The 18,407-nt window shown below is 39.6% G+C and overlaps 2 protein-coding genes and 2 long non-coding RNA genes across 10 annotated transcripts in view; all 4 read right to left on the bottom strand.

The window, feature by feature from the left end:
• The window catches only part of LOC124868333 (GTP-binding protein 2-like), a 94,440-nt gene extending 81,400 nt beyond the window's left edge, over positions 1-13,040 (bottom strand). Inside the window, exon 1 of one of the 6 annotated variants that reach the window (XM_047365497.1) lies at positions 12,298-13,040. In XM_047365497.1, coding sequence (XP_047221453.1) covers positions 12,298-12,483 — 186 coding nt within the window. In that variant the 5' untranslated portion in view covers positions 12,484-13,040. The remainder of the gene's footprint in view (positions 1-12,297) is intronic. The other 5 variants (XM_047365495.1, XM_047365493.1, XM_047365490.1 and 2 more) reach the window with 5 other exon arrangements.
• LOC124868334 lies at positions 3,286-6,510 on the bottom strand. Of its 2 annotated transcripts, none has more exons than XR_007038303.1 (4): positions 4,900-6,510; positions 4,264-4,413; positions 3,983-4,133; positions 3,286-3,910 (listed from the first exon to the last, which is right to left on the bottom strand). XR_007038303.1 is itself a non-coding variant. In XM_047365498.1 (4 exons), the coding sequence occupies exons 2-4, from the start codon at positions 4,374-4,376 to the stop codon at positions 3,387-3,389; spliced, it is 756 nt and encodes a 251-aa protein (XP_047221454.1). In that variant the 5' UTR covers positions 4,377-4,413; positions 4,900-5,580; the 3' UTR covers positions 3,286-3,386. The 2 variants fall into 2 exon arrangements, 1 of the variants encoding a protein (XP_047221454.1); XM_047365498.1 differs by having other exon boundaries at positions 3,286-3,878; positions 4,900-5,580.
• A 289-nt stretch (positions 13,041-13,329) lies between the features above and the next one.
• Positions 13,330-14,880, bottom strand: LOC124868336. The gene is made up of 2 exons (XR_007038305.1): positions 14,016-14,880; positions 13,330-13,903 (listed from the first exon to the last, which is right to left on the bottom strand). It is a non-coding gene; the product is annotated as an uncharacterized LOC124868336 (long non-coding RNA).
• Positions 14,881-16,456: 1,576 nt separating this feature from the next.
• Positions 16,457-17,677, bottom strand: LOC124868944. The gene is made up of 3 exons (XR_007038434.1): positions 17,541-17,677; positions 17,364-17,424; positions 16,457-16,991 (listed from the first exon to the last, which is right to left on the bottom strand). It is a non-coding gene; the product is annotated as an uncharacterized LOC124868944 (long non-coding RNA).
• Positions 17,678-18,407: the final 730 nt, after the last annotated feature.

Raw genomic sequence — 18,407 nt, 5'->3', positions numbered from 1 at the left:
GATAAAGGCAATTCTGAAGGCAAAAGGTGGTCCAACCCGGTACTAGCAAAGTGTACCTAATAAAGTGGCTGGTGAGTGTACTATGAATAATTACCTCAATCAACTCACCCAAGTATTTGCCAAAGAAAGGCAGCACCGGTTCATCGTCTGCTATTTCCTCATGAACTGGTGGAATGTCCTGGCCACAGTCATGAAAAAGTGCATCTTCGCAATGGTAAATGGCCTGCACTTGTATAACGCTTTATCAAGTCCAAGACCCCAAGCGCGTCACACTACAATCAGTCATCAACCCCTTTCACACACTGACAGTGGTAACTACATTGTAACCACAGCCCTGGGACAGACTGACAGAAGTGAGGCTGTCGTACATTCGGCACCACCAAGCCCACCATCAGCAAGCAAGGCAGGTGAAGTGTCTTGCCCAAGGACAGAACAATGATTTTGATTTAGGATCTGTTTTTGCTCTCACCATTCACATACAGCATGAGAGATGGACAGACTGCAAGAGCTTGCTCAATTACGGAGAGACTTTCAAGCCACCTGTGGCCACAAAGTGGTAGATTTTATGACTTGTACATAGCCCTTCCTCCTTGCTGGAACGTTGTGGAAAAGGGCATTCATACAAAGTTTTATCTACCTGCCACAGCGAAAATCGTGAACACCAAGATATGGCCCGGTTATGGTGCGTGTCAGCTCTCTCTTGATGAAGTCTGCCAAGCCAAATCTTACTAGGTAGGCAATCTTGTCCGGCTGATACATAAAACTTTTTGCAATATCCGAGTTAGGGAACATTGCCCGGAAGATGCTCACTACGCATCACTACTACTGTTATATGACAAATATTTTGTAATTGAGTGCAGGATCCAAAGTGCTACAGATGTTAATGTTTCATAGGATCCAAATGTAGCCTGAAGGTGATTTGCCGACGTGGTAGTTACACAGGACTGGAGTCCAGAGAGAATGGGCACTGAAGACTGAGGGGTTGGCTAACAAAACTGAGTTAACAAAACTGAGTTATGGCTTGAGCCCCCTGAAGGCTTTTTGTGGCACGCTGGTGTTTCCTTGCCTTGGAGTGAGACTCAAGCACTTTCCCACCCAAGGTCCCTAACTGTATGATCCTTTTGCAAAGCTTACAGCGAGCTTCATATCAACTGCTGTGTGCATTTTGCAACCAATTACAAAAATCACTGATATCAAGCCAAGTCCTGACTCTGCAGGGGCTAATTGGAGGTAGCAAACATGGTAAAAATCTGGGCCATTTCTTGCCTGCAGTTATCACGGGATTTGTAGCTTAATCATCACATACCAACACTGGTAGCCATCCGAGCCATTCAAAAAGACAATGTCTGATCACAGCATTTTACACAGTGTATTTTATGCTGCCAACACTTCTCCAATATTTTAGATATTTTTAGACTTTTAAAGTCCCCATTAAAAGAACCCTGATATCATCTGATCTCCACCAAATTCAATATAACCGATCTTAAACCAGCCCTTAAAATGTGTGACAGGCCATGGTAAAAACAGGAACAAGTCTACCAGAACACATCTCCGAATACATCTTGATACAAAATCCCAAAGAATTACAAAATCCCTTGCATGAGTCAAGATATATATACAACAGTCATATCATTGTTGTGTATGTGAGACTTTTTGACCAATCAGATGTAGCCTTTCACTTACGCACATTTTGGCACTCACAACATTGATTTTCAAGCGCAGTTCCAGGAAACATCTGCAGGAAATAAAACTGGTCTACGTGACAGTTTGTACCATAACAAATTAATTAGCTTATAATTTGTTCCCAGACAGGCCTTGCATGCTGCTCAGTGACCTCTCCCTTATGCCCAGAACAAAGAATTCACAGAATTCATCTTTACATATGGTAAAAACAATAACACTTTTAATCTAACAAAAAAGCTTTAAGCTTCCACAAAAACAAGCTTCAAAGTTTTGTTAGAATCACCCTGGAAGCTGGGCGGTGACAAAAGCTGTTATTTGAATAACTATGTATAGCTTGCTGCAACACCTCCCCCAACGTTTGTCAACAGAAGCTCTAATGCAAATGACTGAAAAGTCATTGAACTCACAGCACTATTTTTCTATGTAAAGATAATTTACAGCACTGCACTACAATATTTGTGTACATTTCACCACCATCTTTCAACTGTCCAAAAACGTAGAACACCACATTTAACAGTAACACACATAAGAAAAACTAAGTAAAAAACGTAACTTAAAACACTTGACTTTTACAAAATTGAGAAGAGTCAACTGTTTAAGTTTTTTCCTGCATGTTATTTTTGTCTGGAAATTGCATCATGACTGCAACTTGCTCTGAAATTAACATGATGATACATTGTTATTCCTGGTCTTTTTTAATTGCTCTTTTTGTTTTTTAAAAAAACATTTCAAAGTCTTTTATGGGTCATTTTAAAATACAAACAAATCCAACCCATCCTTCCAGGTTGCAGCAATCGATCATTCAATAGGTGGAACCATAAGACAGCAGTTTGGGGGTTGGTGATCAATGTGTGTGTCTGATCAGAATGGAGGTATGAACAGAGCTATGGGCCAATAGTTTGCACCTTTTGAATAGGTGTTTCTGAACAGGGAATTCTGGGGAAATTGTGAACAGGGGAAACAAAGGAAATATTTCTTTCAGCTTTTAATATTTGACTGGTCAGATATACGGGAACTTGTCCGCAAGCTGGGGAACAATAGTCTGCCCCGGGGGGGGGGGGGGGGGGAAGAAAGGAGAGAAGGGGGAAGAAAGGGGGAAGAAAAGAGGGGATTTAGTGAGTTCGATTCCACCTGTGAGCATGTTGTTTATAGAAAATATTTATAACAATTAAAGTGTTTAAGTGTTAAAAGTAAACATGTCCATTTAAAAACTAAAATCATTGTTAAATGCATTATTTTGTGCAAATAAAAATGTCAGCAACTACTTAGCTGTTTAGCTTTGAACTTAACTGAAAATACAGCATTCCTTTGTCAAAATCCTTCATTTTTTAAGGTTCATAGTAACTAAAGTGTTCTTAATTTTATTTTTTTCAATGACATATTTCAATAAAGCACATTATACACATTCAAGTGTACTTTAATAACATTAATCATATCTAGCTTTTATATTCATTATTTGCTGCAAATTAGTAGTTTAAAGTATAGTATTTTCTGGAAAGATGTCTTTCCTAAAGTACTTTCTGTGTTAAAGACAAGAAACTGAATATTTTTTATAGAACCAAATGTTTATTATTCAACAATTAAAACAGTGAGAACCAGGAAACAGGAGTAACTGTACACAATAAAACTGTTTGTAAAAGCTTTCATATTTAAAACAAGACAAAGAGGAAACAGATTCACATTTATTTTTGCTTTTTAATGTGTTATAGCCAAAGCTCCTTTGTCATGCTTTCATTGGAGGGACAGTAAATATGTCCTCTATACTGGCTGTGTCCTGTCTCAGCAATTCTAAACTGCCCACATTTTTTGCATGTATTGTGCAAAACCTTGCGGGTCAGTTTTCGGGGTGCTTTAGTGGGAGCCGGAGCAGGAGCATGTGGTGGAACACCAGCCCCCGTAAGATGCTTCCCACAAGCTTGGCAGAACACCCTAACTTTCCACTGATGATAGGGCATCCACACCAGAAGCCGGTGGGTAAAAAAACAATCGGGTGTTGGAACCTGGTGGTAGATGAGGGCTGGTACAGGAGGCTCATACCACAACTTGAAATCTGGGCGCACTTTGCCGGCATGAAAGAGGGTATTTCCCATCCATCTCTGGTCCTGTACAGGAATGGTCTTCCTCATCTCACTCGGCAACCAGCCAGGTCCTGCATCACCAGCTGCATCTGACTGTTGCACACACGCTGCAGGCTCCTCTTGGAGAGAACAACAAAAGATGTGGAAATCTGCATACATATATTTCATTAAAGATGACTAAAAACTTAACTGGTTTTATTAATACATACTGCTGTACTCACAGGTGAAACTGTCTGGCAGATGTGTGTCGGTGTTGTGGATGATGAAGCCAGGCTAGGGGTCCTCACAGAGGATGGTGCCAGGCTAGGGGTCCTCACAGAGGATGGAGGGGGGCCAGAGGTCCTCACAGAGGAAGGTGCCAGGCTAGGGGTCCTCAAAGAGGGCAGAGAGGGGCCCGGTGGTTTCCGAGCAACCAAGTTGGGCTTCAGTGAATTTGTATGAGACCTCACCTTCATATGCCTCACTACACATACAGGTGAGTAAAACAGTGGGTATGCCTTACCTTCTGATAGAGAGCATACCACTTCTTCTGCCTCGGGGCAGGTCTATTCCCTGCATTTGACGGCCAAACCCCATCGCTGGAAAATCCCCTAAGCCTTGCCATCCACTCCTCATCTCCCAGGGCTTTATGGCTCTTTGGTTTGAAGCTCATCTGAAGATAAAATCAACAGATTTTTAAGAATCAAATGTAATAACGCAATTTTACTGCATTCAACAAAAGAAGTAAAATATCTAATAACTCAAAAAATGTATATGTCAGTAATTTTCAAAAATCCAAAGCAAAGCATCATTTTGTGTCACTACTAAATAACAGTTAATAATAACAATAATAATAACAGCACACTTAACTTATAGTGCACTTAATACAAAAAAATATACAAAGTAATGTTAGTGACAATTTTCTACAGTGTCAGTTAGGATTATATATTAAATCACAAGAAGAGGACAATTATCTTTGTACATTTTACATGTGTTGGATATGTCGTTTTTTTAAATAAATCTGCCTCAATGTAAAATGAGAACATCTAATCGACTAGTTATGTGAGTAAATTGAACTGAAATACAATGTATTTCACGGTCACAAGAACAACTTCGTTTCACGAACGTAAAACAAAAACAATTAAATATTTGTACTTACAGTAAAGTTGTTTTTTTGCTGTGGGCAGAGGTGACAGCACAATGAAGCGATGTGGAAATTGTCTTTAACGGCGCTGGACCAACAAATTCTATTTATTCAGCCGTCCTTGCAACTTAATTTCAAACAAAAATACTTTAAAGTTATTTTGTTAATCTAAAGAGGCCCGTTCACCTTGATTGGCTGAGCTCCATTGTGAACTCGTACGTGGATTGGCTGAGCTCCATTGTGAACTCGTACGTGGATTGGCTCGTAGTGCTTCGCCTTGATTGGCTGATGTCCATTGTGAGCTAGGACGTAGATTCGACGGTCCATTGTGAGACGAAGCGAGATTGGCTGATCCGTCCAAAGTGAGAATGGAGAGGCGCGGAGCTCATTGGAGGAGAGTTACAGTCTAACGTGAGCGAGGTAGCGCCACAGTCGCCACTTGGGTGAAGTGTCTGAAAGGGTGAGTGGCTGAGGTGTCCACTGATCACCACCTGGTGGTGAGTGGGATCCGCTGGAAGAGGAGAAAGCCAGACAGACTTGGCAGGCCCAAGCATATAGGGAGGGTCTGCTGGGAACGTCTGGCATTTACGAATTAACCAAATGACCATGGAAATATCATAATCATCCACAGCTTTTAAAGTATCAAACTCAGAATTGAAATACCTGAGCATAACCAATACTAGATGGACCCGCACACAGAGAGAAAAGAATTTTGAAACTGTAACCTAAGTGATAAAATCAGGCCTGCAGAGGTGCAACTGTTTTATTGTGTCTAGTAAGCAGGGTCAAAGCAATTAAAATTAACGTATTGACTAGGTAACTGTTCCAATGCATTCCTTCAGGTGAAAAAAGAATTCCTTCTGTGAAGTTCAGCAATGAAATTATTTCAACTTTTATCTTGTCAGGTGCTCAGGCGAGGGCTAACAGAGCCTTGTTGATGAGGGCTAGATCTAAAGGATGCCTAGGTCTCCCAAACCTAAATGGTTACCAATGGGCTGCCAGTGTTCACAAGATAACACTCTGATTCAAATAAGTTGGTGCAGGATTGAATCAAACTTATGCACCTCTTCACTTCAAGTACTAGCATGCAGTATATATCTTTGTTCCCTACCAGATTTACATCCAACATGGTAGTCATTAATACCTGGAAAATCTGGCACCAACGTAGTCATCATTATGGGTTTTCTTTCCCATGCAACACCTACATTTATTCATATTACAGAAGACTAACCTCAGATAAAACTCATGGTGCCTTGTACAACAATAATCAACTCGCCCAACTGATCACAGAATTTAATCTTCAAAATCCAGATTTTCTCAGATTCTTCCAACTTTGCAATGTTGCCAAGACCAATAATTGCTTTCGCTCAAGCACCACCTTGTTAGTGGTACTGATGTGGTCCTCAAGGTGAGTGGTAAACCTATAGGTCAGGCATCATACCTTCATGATATTTTATCTCCAGCAGATGAGGTGCCCTTGGTTAAAATAAGATCAAGCTGGGAAAGTGAATTGCAACTCCATTGCAATTCTCAGATTATTTCTGGACTGGGGCCCTCCAAACTATTAATTTATCCTAGAGCTGCGCCAGACTAGGTTTTTATAGAGAGCTTCTTGCTCTGCTCTCGGTGGAAGACGCGTTTTCTCTCCCTCCCTCTTGCCTGCTTCTGCTTCTGCTTTTGTCTGTGTTTTTCTCAGAGCCTCACTTTACATATCTTCCAAACTTGCAAATTATGGATTTGGTCAGCTGGTCTCTCATCGCAATTGATCAAATTGTTTCCAAAGGAAGACAGGGTAAAGGAGAACCCTCTTCCCAGCTGGTACATTCTTCTCTGGATACACAATGGATTCTTGGCAACAGTGTAAGATTGAGTGCTTGACTACAATGTTGGTTGAGGATGCAGAAGACGTTTATATATTTGGATTTTTGATAACAGGATTTCTGCTTTTCGGAGCCAGCGGTTACCTGACTTATCGAGTGAGTAGGAAAACATGGGCAGCTGTTCAAAGCAATCCAAAGTTGCCTGCGATGCTGGATGGAATCTGCAGAGCAATCAGTGCTCAGACTGAATTTTTAAGAGAGCTAAGCCGCAAGCTGGATAAGATTCTTGAACAGAATCGTAGCCTGGAAGCAGCTTTTGGACTCAGAGGTGAAAGGATTTAATCATGGAGAAGGTTGTTAGCTCTAGAACTGTGGAAAGTCCCAGAAATTTGGATATTTGGATTCGCAATTGAGAGATAACAATAAAAATTCTTAAAGTGGTTGGAAGTCCACACAACTGCTTGAACCACAACATTTATTGTTTTTCTAAATCTGGTGCCCCAACGTGGCCTTGGCAACTTCTGCTAAGTGGCTATCGACAAAATATCTCCTGGATGTTATGTAAATATGGCGCTCTTTCCCAGCACCCCCGAACAGCTGTGACCCAGATAAGACTTTGCGGCCGATTGAGAAAACTTCTATCTCTCTCCTCAAGGACAATGGCGCTCTATCTGTGTTGACAGTCTAATTCTTGCACACACACTCATAGTTATATATTAGCACCCCCAGGATTCCACCACACTCTTGCAAAATCTTTTCTTCTTGTGTAGGAGGAGTGACTGCTACAATTCTCTGACTCGATGCAATCTGCTGGGTTTCCTTAGATAGAAAAATGTTTTATCCAATTTGAATAAATAACTGAATCTGACTGAACTGTTCAATGGTTAGGATTAATTGGAATGTATGTACATGACTTTTGTGAAGTGCCTTGAGACAACATGTGTTATGAATTGGCGCTATATAAATAAACTGAATTGAATTGAATTGTGTGCTGCTTAGCCCTGCACCATATTGCGTGATTTCATTACTTTTTCATAGATTTTTAGTTTTATCAGAAGGATTACCAGTGAAAACCAAACATTATTAGTAATAGAAAATTTGGACTATAGCTGCTCTTACACCAATGACCCAGCTTTCTTAGTTAGACTACAATGGACTGTTATTACTTAGTTCAACTTCAGTACCAGTTAAAGCAATATATTATTAGCACCTGAAAATGTGGATTAAATCTGTTTTGTACCAGTGACTCAGCTTCCCTAGTAAGAATTCAGCGGAATGATGAGACTATCAACATTATCATCTTCTTTTAGCATAAGATGCTGTATTATTAAGAGTGACTTGGAACCAATTTCTACCAGTAAACCCGGAAGGATTATTAATTATTATTACTCCCAAGGATTATTAGTGTCATTTGATTTGTTTTTCTGTGTCTGATTTTCAGTACCATTGTAATGTTTTTCCTTATGTACAGCGTTTTGAGTGCCTTGTTGCTGAAAAGCGCTATATAAATAAACTTGACTTATACAGTTTAAAATAATCCATAGACTCAACTATTGAAAGGCCAGGCTTTCTCGACTCTATCAAAACAAAGTCAATGAATAATACGTTAGATGAACACAAGCCCATGCCACCCTACAAACCTGTAACTGTCCCAAATTAATTAAAGAATTAAATACAATTAATTTCGACTTTATTTGAAAAGAAAATTGCCTTTATATTAAAAGAGATTTGCTAGGAAACTATAAAGATGATGGAATAAAGGTAAATGACTTATAAATAAATAGATTCCTATAAATCATATGGTTACAATCCTTTCTAAGAAATGGCAATAAGATGTGGTTCTCTATACTGTCACTGATCTTTGATAAATTAGAGGGAATTCAATTTCTGTTAAAAAGTGAATCACAAAAGTTGCCTATCAAGCTTTCAAATTCTCATCATCAAATCATGTTTTTCTGAAAAAAAATTTATAAACATAGTTTTAGTCCTCACAGTATGCCTTAATGGAGTAACTTTTATAGGAGAGTGGATGAATAAAAGTTTTTGTATACTCTCTTAACAATAAATGAGACATTCTTCAGTTAGACAAGCTGCATGTTGGGACCCACAGCCATGGAAACAACTTTAAAACTACGGTACAAACTTTTCTGGAACTTTCAAAATAAATTGCATTTAACCGACTTCCAGCAACTGAGGAAAGGGGGGTAGCAGCGGACTTCCCATGATGCCACTGGCTGTATAAAAGCACCCCCTTTCCAATTGTCCGATCTCTTTCCACTGCTCCTCTGCGGGACCAGGATAGGGGAGGCCCAGCACGCTAATGTCTCTTTGCTGGCAAACCGACATAAACTCTTCAACTGGATCCAAAGGTGTCATAAGATCATGCGATCATATGCACAAGATAAGTATAAATAAATCACTGTCTGCGTATCCGGTGATTTTCATTCATGAACGGGTAATCAAGGTACAAGCATTGCTTGACTGTTCTCTCTGAGATCTACAGATGCGAACTGCTTCCAGAGAGTTCCCAGCATGACACCGAGTGCAGCAGTTTCCCAAGGAAGGACAACGGAGACCGCATTACGGCAGTTAATGTGCAGTGTGGCTGGCGGACACAACGAGCCGTCTTTCATCCACAGCTACGGAGGTTAGCTGGAAGCTAACCCTCTGTTCACACAGCGGCCGCACCTTCAACCCTGATCTTGCATTGTGAATGGTTGTCTAAGTTAGTTCCAAGACTAACTTAACTTCATTTCCAGATTCTTCAAGATAATCTTTGGTTCTCAAACATAAACATTGCATGGTAATGTTGCATCACTCTTTTGGTCATGATTTTCAATCATCTTTAATCATAATTTGTTTATATTGTACATAACTCAGTCTTGCTTATTCTTTAATTCTGCTTGGTAATTTAGTTGGATTGTTTTAGCATAGTAAAGAGTTTGTTGATTGAAATATGTTTGACTTTGAGTTGACTTATTTTTGTTAATAAATTCTTGTATTTTAAGAAATTCTGTGAATTCATTCCATGTTTGTGCAGAGTTTTGCTGTTGCCTATGTCTGGACACTTACTGTTGCCATCTTAGTGACTTGTCGCTATATTTTATGGGTTTTCAGACCACTTTTGCAACTCTTTTTTTTTTTAAAAACATACTGGCAACAAATCTAGCAAGTTTTGTGTCATTGAAGACTTTAGCAACTACACGTGAAAGCAGCAGTTACTGCCCCCAGCGAGGAGCGAGTGCTGCCATGAGCCCCTCCCACTTCCCAAGCACTGACAGGTGGTCAGTCTGTAGCCTCATTGTGCGGCAAACCCCACCTGCAGTCAGAGCAGGGAGCAGAGCACATTGCAAACGAATCACGATGCGCAGAAATGCAACTGATCCCACCCTGGATTACAAAGTGGAATTTAAATATAATTTGAATATAATTTTATTTACTTATATTCTAACAAAATGTATTTCTGTAGTTAAAAGGGTTAAAATTATGAAATTATTTTATCTTGGAGTGGGACCCAAATGCAGAAAGCATTCGGTGACCAGAAGAATTTAGTAAATAAAAGGCAAAAAACTTACAGGCAGGCATGAGGTGGGTGAAGCATGGAGCAATGGCAAAGACAACAGGCATTAACATGGCATGAAACAAACAGTCGGGAACACGGGGAGAACACGGAGAAAACATTAGTGTTCCCCTGGTAGTGTTATTGGAGGGTTGGGGCGGACCCCCCTTCCATCGACTGTGAAGTTAATTGTTTTCAAATTTATTTTCTAAATAACGCTGGAGAGCTTGGAGCGGAGAAGAAAAGAGAAATCAACATTGGTGGTTCATGCTCACATGGGCCAAAACTAAAATTTTCAGGTGCGCACTTCAAATAAATCACATCTTTATTTCAATTAAAATCTTTCTAAGTCAAACAGTCTTCTGAATGGTCCTGACCGGGACGGAGGAAGGATTTCATAGTAAAATCAAAGTCCACCTCTCTCTGTCATTGACATGTTAAACACATGTGCATCCAGACAAAGTGAACCAATTAACTCTCAATATCAGAGACTGTAAAGTGTCTCAATTTTCAGACGTTGTCCTTTATTGATTTGCTGTTGTTCCTTATTCAGTTGTTTATTTAAACATCTGATTAACTATCAAACCAAAATACGTGTTTTTTTACTTTAGAATATTGCATTAAATAAAGATCTTATTTGTTCGAATTGTTTGCAAACCGAATGTTACTACAGTTGTGTTCATATAGAAGTACTTTTAAAGTACGTTCACAAAACAACTTTTGAATTCATTACTGAATTTTGCACATCACAGTGCAATTAATCTTAACAAGAATCTTAACAGTTGTCCAGCACTAATAGATATAGATAGGTGAAGACAGATTGAGAACTAAAGCTAGACAGATGGAGATGAACAAATATATGAGGACAGATAGAGAGAAACAGATAAGAATGGAAAGATAAATATATAGATATATACCATAGATATATATACTACTACTGATACAAAGGAGTGTTCGTTGCATAACTGTTAAATTACATTGTGTCTATATTGAATTGTATGTAATATAGACTGATTGCTAGAAAACATGAAAACTATGACTTCTTTAGGTGTTTGTGCCAGTACCCTCACCCCCCCACCCCCAAAATCCTAGGGGAAACACTGATGTAGTTAATACAACTGTTGTGAAATTACAAAACCTTAGCTTTGACGTGTAAACCTGCTACACATAAGGTGTAACAATGCCTTCCTAAGACAACAAATCATAAATATGTTATAACCTGGTCCTGCCGACAGAAGCTTTTACCTTAAAAACTTTAGTAAACAGAAGTTTCAGAACTAAATTTGGGGTCTCTCCTTGGTATTAAAACATTCATTTTTAAACTTACTAATATTTACCCTTCTAAATAATTTCTTATAGCCACATTTATATTTGAAATTGAAAATTGCCATCTGTGTAACAAAGAGGCTGAATCAACAGACCATATATTTTATTACTGTGAAAACATTAAAACTTTATAATTTTCTTGTCATTAATGGTTAAAACCCAAATTCCTAGGGCTGGATCTCTTTCGTCGGTGTACTTATATATGTGTGACCTGTGTTATTCAACCAATACCAAGTTTTGGCTTTTCAACTTGTAATTATTACATTTTTGCTAATTTAAAAAAACTAAATTGTTTAGAAGGCTGTGGTATGAAAATCTTTAGAAACAATTTAATTCATTATTTTGCCCTAAGTTTGCTCAAAAGATCTTGATAGTACAGTCTGGCCAGCTGATGATATGTTGAAATGTGCAAAGAGAAAAGACATAACTGTCAATTGTTTCAATCAGCATTTCACTACAGAGACTACAAACTGGCGCTGGGTTCTGAAATCTTTAAGAATAAAAAAGCACGTAGGTGTTGGTAGGTTTTATATCTAATTCAGGAGAGATTATGTTTAGGTATTAGATGATAGACAGGGTTTTCCTAATAAACACAGCAGCAGTTTAACATGCAGATATGACGCCACCATGTTGGAGATTTTTTCATCAACTCTGCTGCAGTACTGGCTAACTGCCTTCGTTATTCCTTGGCTAAAACAAGGTAGCTACCTCCGGTGGTAAAATCGTTGGCGGTGTCCTGTTGTTCTTCTTCCTTTTATTCCTTCTCTTCCTGGCTTGTTTGCCTCGTCTAGCTCGCGACTTTTTGGAGGATTTCTTCCCTTTGATACATGATAGAGAGCCCGGTCCATGTCTGTTTCCGGGAGGTACCGCGGCAATTTGGACCAAATCTACCATGACTGACTTTATAGTGTGAGCGGCCGAAAACAATCATTTACAGTATTCCCCAGAACATTCCATCTCCATCCCATGGCGTTGTGTGGAGACCTGCAGCAGGTCGGATGCCCTCTCCTCAGCACCAACATGGATGTAAAGTCACATTGTTTATCAATGTCCAACTTCCTTCTGAAGCCACACAAACCGGAAAAGAATGGTGGAGTGTTTTCAAAACAAAACCCGAGTAAAAAGATCAATAACTAATTTAAGATAATAATGTTCGCATTGTCATCATAACAAACTTAATTTTCTAGTCAGATTTTGTTTTGGGGTGGGGGGAGGTTTACGGTTTTTAGCCTTAAAGCTAAACGTGGTGCAAAAACCCGGACTTCTATTCACTTTAATTGTTCAATAGTCCCGATTTTGAGCTACTAAATATTTGTTTATGCCGCTAGAGATTTTTCATTAACAGAGACCCGAACATGTTATACTTCAGTCCCAATTGTAAACTGCATAACTCATAATTAATTAGAAATAAGATTTATCAATCATTGTTATCAGAACACATTGGTGCAGTTTTGCTTAACTGCTCACTAGATTGACAGGAAAAATTGAAATGTAACCATATGTCAGTTAATTTTTATGACTCTCCAGGTTCATGGCAGTTTGCCACAAGCCAGTGCGAATTACAGTCTCCTGACAAATGTGGAACTCGGTCTGGTTTTCTGCTTCTGTACCTTATCTTATTGAAGCTAATTTTACTTTTTATCTTCTCAAAAAGTGGACCAACTCTTCTCTGACCTGTGACATCAACAAGCCATTTTTATCCACATAACTTGGATATAGATATTGTTGAACCATTCTCTGTAAATCTGAGGAATAGATTTTAATATCATTTAATCAGCAGTTTCTGAAATACTGAGATCACTCCACCCTGTCACCAACAACCATGCCATGTCTTTCTTTCTTTGCTCTATTTCAACTTCAGCACATTGTCTTTACCAAAGCAATTTAAAAAATTTATGAAATTTGAGGTACAAACCACCCTGAGGCCATCCCTTTGCATAAAATAACTGCAAAATCTGTGGTAAAGCACTAACAAAGTTTTTTTCTATGTTTGGCCTGCCAAAAGTCATGCAGACAGACCAAGGTACGAATATATTCAGATAGGTTGCTCAGACTCTCAACATTAAACATGTTGTCTCCTCTGCGTAAAATCCTGAGTCCCAAGGTGCTTTAGAACGGTAGCATCTGACCTTAAAGTCAATGCTCCTGAAGTATTGTCTCCAGTCCGCAAAGAGTTGGGAAAAACGGATCCTATTTGTGCTGTTTGCTACTCGTGAAGCTGTGAAAGAATCACCAGGTTGTACTCCAGCCGAGTTGGTTTTTGGTCACACGCCTCGTAGTCCACTCAAAGCCCTGAAGGAGAAGTTCCTGCTTCCTACAGACAGGTCAAGCAAAAGTGTGGTTGATTATCTGAAAACCTTTTGATTATGTGATGGTCCATTTGAGGTTGGAGGAAAAGTGGGAGAAAGTGACTATGTCATAGATACCCCTAACCGAAGACAAAAGTCCCATGTTGGCCACTTAAACATGTTCAAGTTGTTACAACCGTACCAGGAAACTGAAGTCATGGGTGTTCCTGTTGTGGCCACAGTTCATCTTGGGGAGAAAAGTATAGAAATTATTGACGGTCAGAAAATTTGTTACCCTAATCGTTCTAGTCTACGTCTTGCAAATTCAGAGATGATGGGGTGCTGGAACACTTTTTTTTTTTTGGACAGTACATTGCCTTACCTGGAAAATAAGAACATTAGCACAGAATCACATAGTGAAATGTCAGCATCATTCCATGACTGTGCACGAGTAACCATGCAGGCTGGGTACAGTCTGGGGTTTAAAGGACACAAGTTTGACACCTTCTGGCCTAAAGGATCATCTAAGACCTGCAGACCTTGATGCACTAAACCTCCAGCAATGTCATTCCCCATTAACATAGCTACACCTTCTATTGGTAAGGCAGGGCAAACAGCAACAAGAAAGCCTCCTATGACAAGTTTTGATCTTATGTAAACTTGGTGGACTGGCCTGGGATTATAACCGTATTATAACTAAATGCCATGTAGAACAGAGTTGAAACCACAGGCACTTTGAGTTGAAAATGGTAAAACACTAGAGAGAATAATGGACTGGGAGCGTCCGGGGTTTCTCTGAATGCACACTGGCTTCTTATCAAAAGGATCAGCTGTCAGCGAAACTAAGCCATCAAAAACAAACTGTTCAAAGCAAGGATCAGGATGTTAATCACCACAATCAGGAACCTCATGACAGGTTTTTGCTTGCACAAAACCAACCTCTTTAGTAGGCTAGTGTAGTAATGTGAGTTTGGCTATAAATACAGGTCCTTCTCAAAATATTAGCATATTGTGATAAAGTTCATTATTTTCCATAATGTAATGATGAAAATTTAACATTCATATATTTTAGATTCATTGCACACTAACTGAAATATTTCAGGTCTTTTATTGTCTTAATACGGATGATTTTGGCATACAGCTCATGAAAACCCAAAATTCCTATCTCACAAAATTAGCATATCATTAAAAGGGTCTCTAAACGAGCTATGAACCTAATCATCTGAATCAACGAGTTAACTCTAAACACCTGCAAAAGATTCCTGAGGCCTTTAAAACTCCCAGCCTGGTTCATCACACAAAACCCCAATCATGGGTAAGACTGCCGACCTGACTGCTGTCCAGAAGGCCACTATTGACACCCTCAAGCAAGAGGGTAAGACACAGAAAGACATTTCTGAACGAATAGGCTGTTCCCGGAGTGCTGTATCAAGGCACCTCAGTGGGAAGTCTGTGGGAAGGAAAAAGTGTGGCAGAAAACGCTGCACAACGAGAAGAGGTGACCGGACCCTGAGGAAGATTGTGGAGAAGGGCCGATTCCAGACCTCGGGGGACCTGCGGAAGCAGTGGACTGAGTCTGGAGTAGAAACATCCAGAGCCACCGTGCACAGGCGTGTGCAGGAAATGGGCTACAGGTGCCGCATTCCCCAGGTCAAGCCACTTTTGAACCAGAAACAGCGGCAGAAGCACCTGACCTGGGCTACAGAGAAGCAGCACTGGACTGTTGCTCAGTGGTCCAAAGTACTTTTTTTGGATGAAAGCAAATTCTGCATGTCATTCGGAAATCAAGGTGCCAGAGTCTGGAGGAAGACTGGGGAGAAGGAAATGCCAAAATGCCAGAAGTCCAGTGTCAAGTACCCACAGTCAGTGATGGTCTGGGGTGCCGTGTCAGCTGCTGGTGTTGGTCCACTGTGTTTTATCAAGGGCAGGGTCAATGCAGCTAGCTATCAGGAGATTTTGGAGCACTTCATGCTTCCATCTGCTGAAAAGCTTTATGGAGATGAAGATTTCATTTTTCAGCACGACCTGGCACCTGCTCACAGTGCCAAAACCACTGGTAAATGGTTTACTGACCATGGTATCACTGTGCTCAATTGGCCTGCCAACTCTCCTGACGTGAACCCCATAGAGAATCTGTGGGATATTGTGAAGAGAACGTTGAGAGACTCAAGACCCAACACACTGGATGAGCTAAAGGCCGCTTTCGAAGCATCCTGGGCCTCCATAAGACCTCAGCAGTGCCACAGGCTGATTGCCTCCATGCCACGCCGCATTGAAGCAGTAATTTCTGCCAAAGGATTCCCGACCAAGCATTGAGTGCATAACTGTACATGATTATTTGAAGGTTGACGTTTTTTGTATTAAAAACACTTTTCTTTTAATGGTCGAATGAAATATGCTAATTTTGTGAGATAGGAATTTTTGGTTTTTATGAGCTGTATGCCACAATCATCCGTATTAAGACAATAAAAGACCTGAAATATTTCAGTTAGTGTGCAATGACTCTAAAATATATGAATGTTAAATTTTCATCATTACATTATGGAAAATAATTAACTTTATCACAATATGCTAATATTTTGAGAAGGACCTGTACAGGTTGTCCACCAGAAGGCTCTGTGGGTACAGCTTAGAAATGATGTAATACTGTAATGTGTTAGAAGAAGAGTTACTGCTCAGAAGGAAAAAGTCTACAGCTAGAATGTAACTACTGTGAAGACTTATTGGGTGCCAATTAAACCCTGTTCTTGTGGAACCAATGTCTGGTGAGTTACTACACTAGGAATTTGACTGCATTTTTTGTTTTAAACATTCCCGGCCCTCCTTCAACACAACGGTTTTACCTGGTGGAGATTGCGGCACATTGTTAACACAGTACTTGTCATTAACATTAAAAGTTGGCTTATGGGTAGGCACATATTCATCAGCAGGAAGAGCAGCTGACATAAGAGTAGTAAATGGCTTCAAAATGGTTCACGTCCTCCTGCTTGTTGGTTTGTCCTACAGTGACACCCTGGGGACTGTTCTGGTTTATTTTGAAGAGCGCAGTTTTTCTTGGTGGTTTTGTGTGATGCTGTACTTCCTGTTCCTGTGATTAGCACAAGGTGGCAGATCCTGAAAAAGAAACAGAGGGAAATGTTGAAACTAGTGCCTTTGGAAAGAAGAATGAGGTATAAAAATGCATGTTGTGTGTTGTTATTAGAAGGGTGATGTATTTATTCAAGAAAAGAGAGAATAGAATTGTTTTTCCTTTTTTTTGGTCCATACAAGTAAAACCACAAATGCTACAAAGTTAAAGAAACTACTATTTTTGTGAGCATTAATCTGTTTTGTCTCATTTAAATGAAACAATTTATATTTCATTGTGATTAATCATTTAAAATTATTTATACTTGATCAAGCATGATCAGCAATCTTGTATATTTTCTCTTTTATGCTATAGTTTTCACGGTGTTTAAGGCAAGCAGAGAAAAGATTAAACTGCACCTGTTTGGAACTCCCTGCGTCCGGCTGTATCACTCCTAGTGGGCGCTACAGTGGTCACCTTCTGTTCATTTAAATGCAAAGCAACACATTCAGGTATGCACTTTTTAAAGTACTCCAACAATATTAAATCACGCAAAGTGTCATAGTCCTTGGTTTCTTAAGTAAAGCACCATTTACCGAATAAGATCCCATTCTTTCTGGCAAATTTCACATTAGTTTGCCCAGCAACTTTCCCTGTGTTGCCGAAACTTCTGTATGTAAGCTTCAGGGACTAACTCATAAGCTTGCACAACTGCTGCTTTAACAGTCTCACAATCTAGGCTGTCCCTTAAGGGGTGCGCTGCCACCAACTCTTGAGCTTTACTACTCATTGTAACAAAAGAGGCAAAATATCACTAGGCCACACCAAAGCACCTGCAATGGGTTCAAATGCTGCAAAGTATGAATCAATCTCTGTGTCACAGTCCATGCAGTAAGGCAAAGGACAAAGGTATACAAAAAATATCCTCCATTTATTTTTCCCAAAAAATATTAACAAAAATCCATCAAAACCACTCAAAATCCTGAAAAAGTGGCCCAAAAGAAAATATCAAGTAAGACAAACCTAACCTAAGGATAACAAACAAGAACTGACCTCTCACAATGAACACACAATAATGTATACACACAGGCTAGCCTAGAAGCAACAAAGAGGGGAGGGGAGAGAAAACTGAAACAATAAATTAACCTAAACAAGTAAATCAAACCTACAAATTATAACTACAACACAAATATGAAAACTAAGACATCCTAACACCAACATCTCTTTTAAACAGTGGAGCTTTAAGAGTTTGACAGCTTCTCCAGGGCCAAGTCCCCCATTTCCAGCCGCCTGATGGATTCCTCCACTTCCTGGTATTGCATCATATTTGCTCTCCCCAGCTAGTTCCTTCAACCTCAGCAAAAGAAATAAACAGTTAATAATCTGCACAGACATAGGGTGTTTCCTCAGTGTGGGCACCCATATTAGCAAACATCCTAAAATAATAATAAAAACTCAAACAG

The sequence above is a fragment of the Girardinichthys multiradiatus genome, chromosome 5, assembly GCF_021462225.1.
Source record: "Girardinichthys multiradiatus isolate DD_20200921_A chromosome 5, DD_fGirMul_XY1, whole genome shotgun sequence".
In the NCBI taxonomy this organism is placed as follows: Eukaryota; Metazoa; Chordata; class Actinopteri; order Cyprinodontiformes; family Goodeidae; genus Girardinichthys; species Girardinichthys multiradiatus.
This window is presented reverse-complemented; position numbering and strand designations above follow the sequence as displayed.

What these genes read in the sequence shown, in the direction of transcription:
- LOC124868334 (XM_047365498.1), bottom strand. Translation starts at nt 4,376, where the DNA reads ATGAGGAGTGGATGGCAAGGCTTAGGGGATTTTCCAGCGATGGGGTTT. An exon ending in GGTATGCTCTCTATCAGAAG is followed by an intron (nt 4,134 to 4,263) that starts GTAAGGCATACC and finishes GCCCTCTTTGAG; the next exon opens with GACCCCTAGCCTGGCACCTT. An exon ending in TCTGCCAGACAGTTTCACCT is followed by an intron (nt 3,879 to 3,982) that starts GTGAGTACAGCA and finishes TCTCTCCAAGAG; the next exon opens with GAGCCTGCAGCGTGTGTGCA.